We start from the raw sequence: 16192 nt of genomic DNA on the forward strand, positions 1-16192 counted from the left end.
TCATTTTAACCACTGGAAAACTCACCATATAAAAAGACATAAACAGTTAATACCCTAAGTAAGGCAAACCACCACCTATTTACTCACCTTTTTTGCAAACTCAAATTTACGTATCAAATCCCTTAAAATATTTCAAAAAATTCAAACAAAGGTCTTTATCCACCACTAAGAAGAGGGTCTATTCAGCCTATTGCTCCCCAAATTAAGGTTAACAGTTTCTATGCCCAGTATCTTTTACAAATGCTATTTCTAATTCTAATTGAAAAGTATTTCAGGCTCAAGCATGCATATCTTCAGTTACCTGGGGCCAAAAACAAAATCAAGAGTAGTCTTTAACTAAAATATTATTGGTCTAGTTGGGGAAACAAGTGATCATACAAGTAAAAATAAAACTAAACCATAACAAAAACAAAACCAAAAAAGCCAAAACCTACAGGTTAAATTCTCCTTACCATTTCTTTCTTGTTTTTAGCCAAAGTTTCCCTTGGGAGGTTTCTTTGTCTGCTCTGAGACTCAGCTCTAGAAATATAATCTGCAACTGTGACTGTTGAAGATGAGAAAAAAATTACAGGTGTTGAAAAAATATTTCTAAAGTTTATTTATGGATAAAGAGTAATTTTACTTTTAAAATAGACTACTGGTGGGTTACCCAATTTCAAAATTTTCTTAAGATGGGTACCACCTCCAACCAAAAATGAAGTTTGAAAAATATGCCTGTGGTTTGGTGCTGACTGTAGAATATTTCAAGCTGGACACAGAGGACGCCTAGATTAAAGTCCTCTTTCACAAGAATCCAGCCATTTGCTTCTGGTTAGTCTACAGTTGTGGGTAAGTTTGATATAAAAACCCACAACTAAGAATAGGAAATGCCGCATTCTAAGCCCAGATAGTGTTTGCACTTATGGGGGGGGGGGGGGGGGGGCGGGTAAATTGGATGCAGATCACGGTGTAGCATGCGTCAATATGAAATTTTCATCAAACATATAAAAACTTTATTACTCAGTTATTATTTAATAGTTCTGTTTTTTGTTTTTTTTTTTAAGCACAGTAAGATTTCCAAGTGTGTTTTATGGTTCCTTTTTAATATTTCACACTAGAAACTGTTCTGAGTAATATGAAAAAATTCAAGCAAACTAAAGATTTGTCCACCATCTTAAAATGTGGACAATGATCATGGTGGAAAATGTCCACCATTAATTCAGTAACTATCCCCTTTTCATGTTTTGCTAATCTCTCAAGGGACTGACCTATTTGCAATGGTGGTGGGGATTGGGGAAAAGAAGGGAAAAGACTAACCAAAACTAACACCCTGCCAGCAACCCAATGGCAACAAGTTTGTCTGGTCTGCTGGGACTGGCCTCATTTTAAACCTCAGAACTCTCTCTTCAAGGACTTGCAACTTAGAATTCACTGATTTGAAGAAATATCAAAATAATAAGTCTCTTCCTTTCAAAGAATTTATTTTCTCTCAGAAACTGATGAAGAAAAATCCCTGATTATGTAAAATATGGTATAAATTATGGGAGCAAGTAAATTATGTAACAATTAAAACTTCGATAAACTTAAGTCACTACATACATGGGAGAACTAATCCATCAGGTTCAAATTACATAAAATAAATCATTTTAATACAAGACTGGACTGTATTTACAATTCATTTCTCTTAATTATGAATTAAAATGCTAACATCTTTATAAGATTCAATAATTTATAGAATTATTATAAGAATCTTTTTAAATCTCAAGGAAACAACTTAATTCAGAACTAATAAACATCTTTAGAAACACCACTAAAAGATGTTTCATGTCTTAGACCTTTCCCTCTATAAGAAACTCAATATGCTCATTTTGGAGCTTTAAAAATCATTTAAAATCACTGTAAATGAATCTATAAATAAATTTAATAGTTTCCAAAACTCGGGAGAGGGATCAAACCCACTTCTTTATTATGTCTACATATATGGAACCACAAGCATTCTAGGAAGTATTGTAGTTTGGAGAGCACCATGATGAATTCATTCTATTTCCATGGTTCAGCCTTCAGTGACACCAGGAAGAACTCAGCTACCTGGAAACCTTGATGTACAGGCGCACATACTACTAAATCTGAACTTTCGGTAATTCTTAGAACCATTCGCCCACTATGCAGACATAGAACTTTGATACAGTTTATCAATTAACAGGCACGTAGCTGGAAAGGTAAAAACCAGTGCCCATCCTCCACCAAACAGAGGTAAAATTAAAAATAACCTCAGTTGATCCAGAGAAAAACCTGTCTATAGCCAGATAATAGTCTGTTTTTAGTCCTCATAATGCAAGTCACTTAAAAGTTCAAAACAGATAAGCACTTATAATATCTAGGAAAAAAATTGAGGCAATTTGTGTGGCGTAATTTGGACTCCAGAATTTCCTCTAAGGGATCGAAAATTAATTAATTGTACACCAGTACACTGCTGCACTTTGCTAAGTATAGTAAATACTCACTGCTTAATTAATACTAAAGGCAACAAGAAATTTTAAGCAAATATGAACAAATTAAATAACTGTTTATTTCAGAGAATGCTGACATTAACTTTTAGATAGACACTTCCTTCCTAGAACTGTTGCCAGAGCGAAAGGAGAAAATGATGTGTTTGTTTCACCTATCCTATCTTCTGGGTGTGTGGGTGGGTGGGTGTGTATGTGTGTGTGTGCTGGGGGCAGGCTGAGAAAAGCAATGAGTTCTAAAGAGGAAATCAGTACTTCAAAAGAACAGAGTAAAAACAGGAATAAATGCAGTAGAGAACACAAATCATTGTCAAATTATTTAGAACTCCAATTAGTCAAGTTTTGATTAATATCATGCAGAAATCTCTTCCTCTTCTTTATCAAAGCCTTTTATGTTATTCCCTTTATGTCCTTTGACTTAGTAGTGAACCACCATCCACCTAGTTACTAAATTATGTTTTAATTTATCCTATCTCAAAGCCCATACTAGTAACTTAAATTTCCTTATTTATAAAGTATGGCCAGAAACTGGTATTCACTGATATGCCAGCTTCAAAAACACAAACTAAATATAATCTCTTCATCCCAAAGATATTTCTAACACTAAAGAGAGAGAAAAGAAGATAAAAAAATAAGAAACATTTCCTCAAAACCTATTGTGACAGTATTTAGTTTCTTTTAAATTTACAACTAAATTTAAACAGGAACTTTTTTTTCCCCTAAGAATGGGAATTAATCCCCTTAATCAGTTTTCTCACATGTCTCGACAACCACTAAATTTAAAATACTAAGTAAAGATACTAGAATTTATATTCTTTATTTGGGGAAAAACACAAGAATTTGCTTTGGAAAGAATGCAAAATTGATTAGTTTAACAAAAGGGATTTATTTCTGGTGCACACAATTTCTCCACTGTGAATATACATGTGATTCTCTGTACACAAGAAATGAAATTATGTTCAAGATAGTATAGACACAGCAAACAAGTTTCTTTTAAGTTACTAAAAATTTTATCTACTTAAATTAACATTCTAAAACTAAGTACTATTAATTTGAATAGTTAGTAAGTGTAAGGGAAAAGGCATCACACTACAATAAACAAAAACATAACATGCATTCCTCTTATTAGGAAAAAGACACTTTCAAGTATTTTTCTCATTTATATTTTTTAAACGGTGGGTACTAGAACCCCCACAAAAATGAGGTGCTGAATCCAGATATAGTAGCAGGCACCATGCAAAAGCTGTCCCGTTTTGCCAATCATCCAAAATCACAAGCTACAACACAGCCCCTGGTATAGCAGGTCCCAACTCAAGTGTGCAGGATCTGCCAGGTGGACAAAATCATGGTCTTTCCAACAGTATTCTCATGTAAAAAAACTGAGACACGACATTAGTCCAATTAGACAGGTTACATTACGGTGTGAGGGAAGAATGCATTTTCTTAACAGTAGTCTTATTAGTTGAGAAAACAATTTATGCAATGCACATCTTGAATGTATATACACACATGTGTACATGTAAGTATAATATATTTAGAAAGCAGACACATGACATTTTTTTTTCATGCTTATGACCTGGTGTTGTCAACAGGTCCACTCAAGTTACCTGGCTGTCTATCTTCTGCCTGACCCCTGAAACGACGCCTGCGGCTACGATTGCGTCGCTGGGGTTTTTTTTCACTATCATCTGTAATTGCAAAGTTCACCATGAAACTATTCTGACAAAAACAATGCAAAAAACAAAGCAAAAAAAAAAAAAAAAAAAAATTTTCTTGCCTTCAAAGATTTAAGGGGAAAGAACCTTTTAATTAAACAGGAAAGATAAAACAATACATGCTATTCACAGGAAAAATACTTTTGGAGTTTTAAACATTTCTACTAGATTAACAGATGGTATCATCATCCAGAAATTAAGAGGGTTTTTTTTTAACTCTTGATTAAACAAACTCTAAGACTTAATTTATCATTCAGGAATAAAATTTTCCTCTCCAACAGAGTTTAGTTTTTACCAAAGTTAATGACATTTTAGTGCTTTGGAAATCAATGCCTGCAAAGTATACACACTTCATTAGTGTCATTTATAATAATACTTAAAGAGGCTAGATGAAAGCCCAATTTTGGCTTAGAAGACTGAGAGTATTAAGTGCCCCGCAGTTTGAATATCTGTATTGTTTTAATGGCATTAAAGGGCACTTTAATAAACCCTCCCAGTTTCAAACAGTCTGGCTATACAAATCTGAAAACTAGACATTTAAGACAGACACAAAGCCATCTAACCTACTTAAACACTAGGAAAAATTCAATTTGTGAATTGCATATGTTTGATTTTTTTTAAAGGCATCATATATTAACAATAGTATACAGTAATATATATCTTTTCCCTAAATGCTTACATACCTAGCCCATTTTCATTAACTGAAGCTGTATCGGATTCAGTCATCCCATCCATCAGAACAGCATCTTCATCAGTCCTTCGTCTACGAGACCGCCTACGACGGTTAGTACTGTGATGAGATTCGCTGGCATCAGTGTCTGCAGTCTGATCTGATTCTGTATTATCAAGTAAGCTGTATGGATTGCTGTCTGGATCTTTGAGCACTAAATGCATGTCAGAGGCAAGAAATATTTGTTTAAGAGAGCTGCAGTTATTAGAAATGTTTTGACCTATATTGAACTATATCAATTAATAATAAACTTCAATTTTCCCCCAATAAAAATACATCCTCTGTCTTCAGACAAAATGTTTTCTGTATCACTATTTTACCTGAAAGATAACAAATATGGAAAAACTTTAAATGATGATGAAAAATTAAAACAAGATGAGTGAACACCTTGGCTTTCTACCATTTCTCTTGAACTTGTCTTAAAAACATTAGGAACTAGTATACTATTACATATTACTTTTTACATTCACATTCCTAGCTAATTCTGTACAGAGGCTAAAGAAATAAAAATGAAAACAAATATTCAGCTAATATACTTCCAAATAATACTCAACACCTGCACTCTATGACAGAACAGAAATCTATTATTACAAACTGAAGCAAGCAAAAGAAGTCTACACAAAAAAAGGCAAACTAAAAAGTTTGAAATTCTAACTGGTTATAGGAAAATGTGGGAATGAATGCTGACTAGTACTCCCATCTCCAGAAAGAAAGAGTATAGGTGGGATATGGTAGGGTAAGAGTGGGAAAGGAAAGGTTTGTAAGACATAATTTATAGGGGAAAAAAAATACCCATCTTACCTATGTGCATTATTGCTCCCAGCAATCAAATTATAGAAGAAATTCACCTAATCACGAATTTTCCTAAGTTTCCTTTGGTAACAGCTAGCAAGCTAGCATCTTTGCAAAAGACACTAAGTTTATCCATTAATCATAAACACTAGGTAAAGTACATTTACTTTGAAATTCAGCAAACTGTAATGTTAAACCTTGGTAACAGTGAGCAATGTTCTAAAACATAAAAACTATTCCCTCAAAGTCTATAAAATGCACTTAGAACTTGAAGATTATCACTAGAACTAGAGAGTACTTTTTTAAAGGTTCTTTGAAAAATGTGATTTGATTCATTTTTAAAAAAATATTAAGAGTGGTTTTCCTACAAATGCCATACAATAATTGTTATGGTTATATCCCTGATATAATCTAATCCCTGACAAGTCTTTCCCCAGCCCATTATGCTAAGCAAGAACATTCTGTCAACTCCTACACCACCACTTAAGTTACAGCATTTAAATTTTCAAAAAGACAATGAGTAAAAGGTTTCTTATATTTCAAATCTCAGTCTTCTAGACACTCCTCTTTACAGGTGAATTCCTCAAACAATAAAAGATTTTTAAAGAAGGTGATTTCACAGTTTTTCCCTGCTCCAAAGTGGTGGAATAGCAATAAATGCTTTTCAGTTGTATACAAAGGTATTTAGATTTCTCTACGGAGAAGGCAATGGCACCCCACTCCAGTACTCTTGCCTGGAAAATCCCGTGGATGGAGGAGCCTGGTAGGCTGCGGTCCATGGGGTCGCTAAGAGTCGAACACAACTAAGCGACTTCACTTTTGCTCACTGGAGAAGGCAATGGCAACCCACTCCAGTGTTCTTGTCTGGAGAATCCCAGAGATGGGGGAGCCTGGTGGGCTGACGTCTATGGGGTCGCACAGAGTCGTACACGACTGAAGTGACTTAGCAGCAGATCTCTCTATACATTAGAATTATCTGGGTCTCTCTGGCAAACAGAAATATATAACCCAAGAAATTCTAGAGAGGAAAAAAAAATTCTAATTACCTAAGCGTCCAAAGTCTGAACATCTGACCAATGAAGCAGAGAAGTCAACTCCAACTAAAATTACTCAGACCTGAATATTCTGGCTAAACTTTCACTGAGAGACACTCTATAGTGCTTTGCCTTATGATGTTGTTATGTGTGTGTGCATGCATATATCTATATCTATATCTATATCTATATCTATATATATATATATCCTACTGTTTTCCTGAGACAGTTAAGCAAAAAGAGAAACTTCCAAAAACAGGGGGCGGGGGTCCTGGGAAATGGATTAACTTTTATGAAATTATACTGTTTACAAAGAAAAGATTCTGACAGAGTATATAAAAGACTACCAGAACTGATGGAAGATTTGCCACCACGTGGTCCACCACGACCTCGACCCCCTGAAACACTTCTGCCTCTTCCTCCTGGGCGTCTCCTGCTGTCACGCTGATGCCGACTCTCTCGGTCATCTTCTCCCGCCAGCGACCAATCACTCAGCTCATCTTTACGCTCAGATTCAGTTTCAGATGGGTTAGACAGCTCAGAGTTTGTACCTTGGGAAAGAAGAGAACATAAGCCTACTATATTATATTTCTATTTTAAGAAAGGAGTGAAATTTTTCAAAGAATTTCTTGCAAATCATTGTTTAAATAACACTAATATATGAAAATGCATTTAATATGGAAAATATTTTTTAAAAATTTTGCCCACTTTTATGTCTTTAACAAATTGCTAGTATAATATAAAAAATAACCACTATCCAAGTATTTAAAAGCAATTTAATGATATTTATAAAAATGAGTAACAATTGTATAGTGTATTCTAATCTATCACTTGATTTTAAGGAACACTTTTTTCCCCCACATTTAACATCTCTGAAATCAGGCTATTTCTTACAATTGATTGTCTCATAAACTGGGAGTGCAGTTTTAGTGGCTGTACATAAAATTTACCTTTTGCACAATAGTGCCTTAAGTTAGAACAATACAATGTTTCAAATCTCTGAACAAATTTTAGGTTGCTCTGGAAAAGGATAACTTCAACCTGACAATAAGAGATGAAGCCATTACCAGTGAGACAAAAATTCAGCATAACTTTGAAAGTTAACTACAGACTATTTCTAACATCCCAATGGCTGAATTTAATACTTTTTAAAACTGCAAATACCACAGATTCTATAAAAGCCTACAATATCATATAAAATCACTATTTATGTGTCAGATTTATATGACCCAATCACTAACATACTCATTTCCACTTCTCTGTTAGTTCTGGGATGGTACTTTCTCATCCTTTCATCATAGAGCTATCCTATGCTTTTCAAAAGGTCATTTTACACCACTTAGCTTTTACAAAAGACTTACACTAGTATCTGTTTTCACAAACCAAAAGAAATCCAAATTTTCACTGAAAAGGGCATGAAGAGAAAACAGCCTTCAGTATTCGCTTTGCAGCAAACTGCTGCAATTAAAAGAGGCAGAAGCACAGCAAGCAGGGAGAGCAGCACCCGCCTCAGGAACTAAACTCAGCATCTCAGCATCAAGCCAACAGATCTTTGAACCGTACTGGTGAGCATCTGCGCTTTATTTCCTGCATCTATTAGCAAGATGTGTCCTAAAGTAATTGCTTCTTCACTTTATGCCATTTCAGCTTACAAAAGGTTTCCCAGGAAAACTACTTTCTGATAATGTGGAAAACTATATGTGTAAATCTATCTCCTTAAAATTAAAAGCCCAGTTCAATGTCTGTAGCTTCAGACTAATTTAACTGAAAACAGACATCTTCCCTCATTTCCTTAAAATTAATGTAAAATTAATGAAGTACTGCCATGTGTTGTTTTCTTTTTACAATGTGGATTTACTTCCATATTGGTTTACAGTAAAGGGGAGCTCTCTTGTACCTCTAAATGCCCACGGAAGCCTAGCAACGCACATAACAATTTTCTCCTGATAAATTAATTTACCACATAATTAAGAAGTTCCTATGCTAAACTCGCAAATAAGAATGATTTCAAGATAAACTAAAAATACCCCATATTAACTCCACAGTCATTTAATGATAAAAGTAAAATACAAGAGCTCTTCAAGGAATAAAACGTAAAGTTGAACAAAGCCTACCAATTTCCTTTCTCCTTTAAAGAGGACTCTTCTATCTGTCTTTTTTCTCCATATACCATATAGATGTAGCTAGTAATGAATGGATTAAGAAAAATGTAGCAAGTTTCTAGTACTGACATTTGCATCTTTGTTAAGATGAGTCTCATACTAGAAAATGAATCAAAACACTTATTTTTTTCAAAGGATAAGAAAGAATTTGTTAACTGATGCCATGGTTTGGTGGAATAAGGGGAATGTATCATTTCATGAGTAGTTTAAAACAAAACAAACAATAAAGTCTTGGGAATTATAAAAACTTTTGTTGAATTTATTTACAAACCTACATACCCTGCCTGAAAACATTACCAAATTTTGAGGTTAGATGAGTATCTCGTTTTAAAAGGTTTTAACAAAAGATCCTATCAAATTATCTTTAAAAATACAGTGTAGTATTTAACTCAATATCATGAGCAAAAAAATTTTCATAGTTTTAATTTAAATCTAGCATTCAAGATACTTATAGAAGGTATCTAAAATCATAAATAGACTTCAGGAGATAAAGACAACTATTAATGTCAAAAAACAAAAAAAAGGCTAATGAACTGGTAAATTCTCCATTTTCTTCATATTAAACATTTCTGAGATGGCAAAAGGAACTTTGCAAATGAAATTAAGGTTAAGAAAATAGGTTTGGGGATTATTCTAGACTATTCAGGTGAGGCCAATTTAATCACATGAATATTTAAAAAATAGAGGACCATTCTCAACTATGGAGAATCAGAGAGGTGGCTGAATAAGGACGCTCTATAATCTGTTGTTGTTGAGTCGTTAAGTCAAGTCCGGTTCTTTTGTGACCCCATGGACTGTAGCCCACCAGGCTCCTCTGTCCTTGGGATTTCCTAGGCAAGAACACTGGAGTGGGTCGCCATTTCCTTCTCCAGGGGATCTTTCTCACCGAGGGATTGAACCCACGTCTCCTGCACTGGCAGGAGAATGCTTCACCACTAAGCCACCAGGAAATCCCATCTACCTGTAATTACTGGCTTTTTAAGACAGAGGAAGGAGGACCTAAGCCGAGGAACAGAGGTTGTCTCTAGAAGCTGGAAGTATCAAGGAAACAGATTTTTTCCTAGAGCCTACCAAAGGGAATACAGACATGCCAACACTTAGATTTCAGCCCAGTGACATTAACGTCAGATTTCTGACCTACAGAACCATATAATAGTACTGTTAAAGGCTTTGAATTTTTAATTTGCTGTATAATCAACAGAAAACTAATACTCTGTTGAAGTCATCACAATCATTCCAATCTCAATTTTGTAAAATATTAGTTCATAAATCCAGAAATTAGGGAGGGGGTTACAAGAAATAATGATCCATAAAACCAATCCCATTTGTAATGGCTCCAACAAATAAAAATTGTTTTCTACAGAATTTTAAATCAGATTTCCCTAAAACTTCTAAAATCACCTTATGAAGATGGTTCACATTCTTTTAAATGAACATGTATGCTGAACTTAAAATTAATAGCTAAAGTACCACATTTTATCAAATCTGCTATGCCATCCATTGTAGTCACAATATTTTTTGTGCCACTTAAGAAAATCCTGCCAATTACAGTTCTAAGACAACATCCATTGTAAAACACATCATAAGTTCAGAGATGTTAAATTCAGAAAATGTTCCTTATATAGATTATATATATATATTCCTCACCTAAAAAATCTTCTGCAATTAAGTAGACAAGAACATCTATAACAAAATTCAAATAATTTTTATTTCTCTGGAGCCCACTTAAGTTCAACAGCTATTTCAGAAAATACAATGTTTAGTTTGAAAAGACTCAGAAGTAAGAGTGCCATCTACTGAACAATTTGCATAGCGTTCTTCAATCCAAATGTTATTCCTCTACCTTCTCATTTAAATTTATTATCTACCGTCAACAAAAGCATTTTGCCAAAGAGGGACCTCTCATCAGTAAGCTGACTTTCCAGAGGCTTGTAAAATTCTTGGATGAATTCATCAACCAAAAAACCAAATCTGATTATTTGCACTAATAATTTGTACCTCTAAAATCATTCAGTATGTACTTAATCTCTATTTAATTACTGTTTTTTGTACTAAATGTGTTTTCAGGACCGCAATTCTCAATCCTTCACATACCAAACACATTAACTGGAATTCTTCTTTTCAGGTTTCAATACAGGGTTAACTTTAAAATAATGAAAAAGTAGGAAGGGGATATTACCATTCAATTCTACAACAAATGAAATATAGTACCAAACTGACTCTGACATCATTAGATGATCCTTCAGATATGAAATATCGATGTGGAATCTGTACACTCTAAGTTTTCATGTATTTTTATTTTCCCTAAATGCCTTCTATTCTGGAAAAGGCTTATGAAATATTCTCCCAAAGCAGTTTGGATGAGCATAGGGGAGTAGAGAAGAGAGAAGAGGAGAGAGAAGAGAACAGAAAAATCAGGTCACTGCTAAGATCCAAGTCCAAATGTAGAAAAATGGAACAACTCCAAAGCTGAAGAAGAAGTAAGAAATTTAGGATTAGAGAATTGTTGACCATCACCATCCACAGGCCCCTTCCTACATGGGTTAAGTCCCAACTTCAAAGTGAAATGTATTTTAGAAAAATGTTCATTTATGTTAATTAAGTTCTAACTTTTAAAGCCCTCATATCATTGAAATCCTGTATTTCACAAAATAATTGCAGATGTGAGATATTACTATTCAAACTGCCAAGTGAACCAATATAGTGTATTTTAAAAACTAGTACAGATTTGCTATATGTAAATATAGCACAGTGACTAGTGTATTTTTTACTTTTACTTTTCCTAAAGAATAAACAAAAGGTAAATCCTAGTAGTATCACCACTATCACTAGGTTTTTATTGGGAAATGTATATGATTGTACAAGGAAATTATCTGAGAAAACCAGTTGTATATATATTTAAATATTTAGAATAAAAATGGTCATGAGCTATAAATTTAACAAAAACGTGTTTCATTACACAGCTACTTGAACACTACAAATCTTGTACAGTCATTAATATAAAATACAGTCACTACTATTAAAACATGTACCTCAGAACTATCTCCTATCCTCAAAACCAAGATAAAGTGATGAACTGAACAATAATAACCAAAATGTATTGAAGCACCTAAACTACAACTACTACCAAAAAGAAAAAAATTTTTTTACCATAACCGGAGGTGTAATTAGGGCCCCGACGACCTCTGCCTCTTCCACTATAAGACCTAGAACCTTGTACAGAAGAGACGGTACTTTCATCAGTGGCATATCCTTTCTCTTTTTCAGGCCCTCTGGTGGAAGAAGGTCTGAAACCCATACCAATCTGTCGAAGTTGTTCATCAATCTGTAGTCGTTCCATTCTTAGCTGTTCTACTTCCTATAATGAAAATGAAAAAGGATAAATCTTACATGTATTTCTTTGTCTTCTTAAAGCCTAGAGTTGAGCTATACTCTGGTCCTACCACTGAAAGCAGCTATGATCTTGGGCAGTTATTTGGCAATGTAGACTGTATTCCTAGTGAGCATAATTTACAAGGTCAATTTACCAAGCATTTACTAAATGCCTTAGCATCATGTGCCAACCATGCTAAGTGCTACAGGTATACAATATAGAAAAGACAAGGAGTCTTCTCCTTCAGGGGAATGTTTACAGATGAGCATTAGAATAACCTAGGGGATGGTTAACAGACAACTGCTGAAATAATCTACTTTAATAGCTAATTATCAGACCTAGTCTTCAAGGAGTATCAAACTCTGCTAAATGAGGTAAAGTACCACCTATGACAGGTATTACTAATAAACTACTTTCCTATCAAAATAGTGACAACTGAGTTGTGGCCTAGCTGAACTGGTAGACTTGGTCATTCAGAGACTGAGGTCATTACAGGATGTGAAGGTAAGGTGTCTAGAGAAAGCTCTTGGCTAAAAAGCAGTAGAGTACTGGAAAGACAAATTTTTCAAAGAAAGGAATGACTTAATCAAGGGTGCTTTGAAAATATTAACAAAACAATTATCTCAGTGACTAAAAGGAAAACACAACTAGAGACAGCAGTTGAAGTACCATAAACAACAAAAACACAGCAGGAATAAAGAGAATAGAAAATGACAATTCCAACTTATAATAATTTTAGGGTATTTCTTTTCCAAAATCTTTTCTCTTTATTAACCCAGAGAGGAGTAAAAAACAATGGTTAAGAGTTATCAAATGATATATATGGAGGTAGTTCATGTGATTCAGGGAGTACCAGTAACCATCACGTGCCAACTCTGCTAAGGGCTACAAGTATACAATATAAAAAAGACATTGGACTCATCTCCTTCAAGGGAATGTTTACAGATGAGCATTAGTAACCAAGAAAGCCCACATCATTCCCGGTTCTATCTCCTATCTGCAACAACGTTGAGAGTGGCCATGTCTTAAACAGAAGGAAAGAAATATAAACGTTCAGAGGAAAAGAGAAAAATGTACATGAGGCCAATCATTTTACTATGGCAAAGGATCTTTTAATATTTTCACACAGAAAGGGAAATATGAAACTGAATTAACAAAAATAAAGATTTAAAAATTCACCACAAATACTAATATAAAATTAAAGTTTAATGTGTGGAGGAAAATGATATAAATATGAACACTGTACAAACCTTTAGATAAGCAATATGATACTCTAAAAGCACTTGCACATTTCCAATGCTTTCTTTAGTGCCAACAAATACAAATGGAACCATTCCCTGTAAGAAAACACAACATCCTCAGTATTTAGTATTTATGTCCTCTAATTCAAAACCAACTTTCAAAGAAATTTTCCATCAAACTGGCATGAATTTACAAATCAGATGCATCTTTAGTAGTGCCTGCCTTAAAAACATAAAACACATTGAGCAGGTTCTCCCTGTAACGTATGCTCATATAGCAAAACTTTCAACATCTGTATGTTGGAAGTACTTTGTGACCATTAACAGAAGTATCATTTACAAACTTTCAATATTTACACAATGTAAAATAAAGAAATTACTGATATGGACAAATAGTCATCTTAGTTACTAAACCAAATGAAAGCATTAACCCTGACCTGTTTTACTTAGTTCAATTTCAAAAGACAGTTTTAAACAGTGAGAAGGAAGGAAAGTAAGATACCTAAATGATGTTTGTTTTTTCTTTAAAGAAATAAACTTCCAGCTTCCTATTGGCTAAAGAAAATGAACAGTCTAAGGAAACTCACCCAATCACTTTCAATGTCCTTCACTTTCTTGATTTTACACAATCATTCCTGACAGTTATTTAAATAACCTGGCTTAAGAACTTTGGGTTCTAAATACAGAATTAAGTGTGGCTCAACTTTTTATTCTATATAAGAAACCACTATGTGACTTATTTTCAAAAATTTAATTAGTGAATTTAGTATGGGAAATTAAAAAGAAGAAAGGCACCAAGGCAGGTGCTAAAGCCATAGTACAGAGTACAGCTATCAAGGAGCTTAAAGCTGTAGTGACTCTAAAAGAAGTAATTACAACTAGGAAGGCATGAAACAAGGGACTCTAACTTAAGCTTAGGAAGTGAGAAAGCCTTGAGCTATCCTCAAGAAATCACATGCAGAAAACAGAGGATGCAAAGTGAACGAAAGATGGGGGGGGGGGGGGAACTAGAAAGTTTTCATCTATAATGTAATTCTGGGACTATATTATTTATGTTCATTTTTAAGAAATACCCCAATTCTACAGATGAGAAAAAAAAAATGCTCCAAGTCATAAAATCAGCACCTAACCCAACCAATTTCGTATCCAGTTACCTAATTCCAAATAATATCCACTTGTTAACTGCCATAACCTATGTTAAAGAAAAAGGTAAAGGGAATCACAATCTCAGAAAAGATACTAAACGTTCCTGTACTGCACTCATTTCACACATTAGGAAAGTAATGCTCAAAATTCTCCAAGCAAGGCTTAAACAGTACATGAACCAAGAACTACCAAATAGATGTTCAAGCCAGATTTAGAAAAGGCAGAAGAACCAGAGATCAAACTGCCAACATCTACTGGGTCAATGAAAATGCAAGAGAATTCAAGAGGAACATCTACTTCAGCTTCATGGACAACTCTAAAGCCTTTGACTGTGTGGATCACAACAAACTGTGGAAAATTCTTCAAGAGATGGGAATACCAGGCCACCTGATCTGTCTCTTAAGAAATTTGTATGCAGATCAAAAAGCAACAGTTAAAACTAGACATGGAACAATGAACTGGTTCAAAACTGGTAAAGGAATATGTCAAGGCTGTATACTATCACCCTGTTTATTTAACATATGCAGAATACACCATGCGAAATGCCAGACTGGAAGAAGCACAAGATGGAATCAAGACTGCCAGGAGAAGTATCAATAACCTCATATATGCAGATAACACCACTCTTATGGCAGAAAGTGAAGAGAAACTTTCAGAAAGTGAAGTGCCTCCTGATGAAAGTTAAAGAGGAGAGTGAAAACGCTGGCTTAAAGCTCAACATTCAGAAAACTAAGATCATGGCATCTGGTCCCATCACTTCATGGAAAATAGATGGGGAAACGATGGTAACAGTGAGAGACACTATTTTCTTGTGCTCTAAAATCACTGTAGATTGTGACTTCAGCCATGAAATTAAAAGATGCTTGCTCCTTGGAAGAAAAGCCATGACCCCAACCTAGTTCAGTTCAGTCGCTCAGATGTGTCTGACTCTTTGAAACCCCATGAACCGCAGCACCCCAGGCATCCCTGTCCATCATCAACTCCCGTAGTTCACCCAAACCCATGTCCATTGAGTTGGTGATGCCATCCAGCCTTCTCATCCTCTGTCGTCTCCTTTTCCTCTTGTCCTCAGTCTTTCCCAGCATCAGGGTCTTTTCCAATGAGTCAACTCTTCGCATGAGGTGGCCAAAGTACTAGAGTTTCAGCTTCGGCATCAGTCCTTCCAATGAACACCCAGGATTGATCTCCCCTTTAGGATGGACTGGCTGGATCTCCTTGCAGTCCAAGGAACTCTCAAGAGTCTTCTCCAACATCACAGTTCAAAAGCAGCAATTCTTCGGTGCTCAGCTTTCTTTATAGTCCCAACTCTCACATCCATACATGACCACTGGAAAAACCATAGCCTTGACTAGACGGACCTTTGTTGACAAAGTAATGCCTCTGCTTTTCAATATGCTGTCTAGGTTGGTCATAACTTTCCTTCCAAGGAGTAAGTGTCTTTCAATTTCATGGCTGCAATCACCATCTGCAGTGATTTTGGAGCCCAGAAAAATAGTCAGCCACTGTTTCCCCA

General features: G+C 34.9%; 1 protein-coding gene across 5 annotated transcripts in view; it reads right to left on the reverse strand.

The window, feature by feature from the left end:
• Positions 1-16192, reverse strand: part of FXR1 (FMR1 autosomal homolog 1) — a 67759-nt gene that overhangs the window by 1344 nt on the left and 50223 nt on the right. The window contains exons 11-17 of one of the 5 annotated variants that reach the window (XM_065942494.1): positions 13543-13629; positions 12220-12277; positions 12070-12132; positions 7105-7308; positions 4885-5085; positions 4094-4174; positions 453-544 (exon numbers count right to left, since the gene is read on the reverse strand). In XM_065942494.1, the coding sequence (XP_065798566.1) occupies positions 453-544; positions 4094-4174; positions 4885-5085; positions 7105-7308; positions 12070-12132; positions 12220-12277; positions 13543-13629 (786 nt within the window). Of the gene's footprint in view, positions 1-452; positions 545-4093; positions 4175-4884; positions 5086-7104; positions 7309-12069; positions 12278-13542; positions 13630-16192 lie in introns of all 5 variants that reach the window. The other 4 variants (XM_065942495.1, XM_065942491.1, XM_065942492.1 and 1 more) reach the window with 4 other exon arrangements.

Source organism: Muntiacus reevesi, chromosome 8, assembly GCF_963930625.1.
Source record: "Muntiacus reevesi chromosome 8, mMunRee1.1, whole genome shotgun sequence".
In the NCBI taxonomy this organism is placed as follows: domain Eukaryota; kingdom Metazoa; phylum Chordata; class Mammalia; order Artiodactyla; family Cervidae; genus Muntiacus; species Muntiacus reevesi.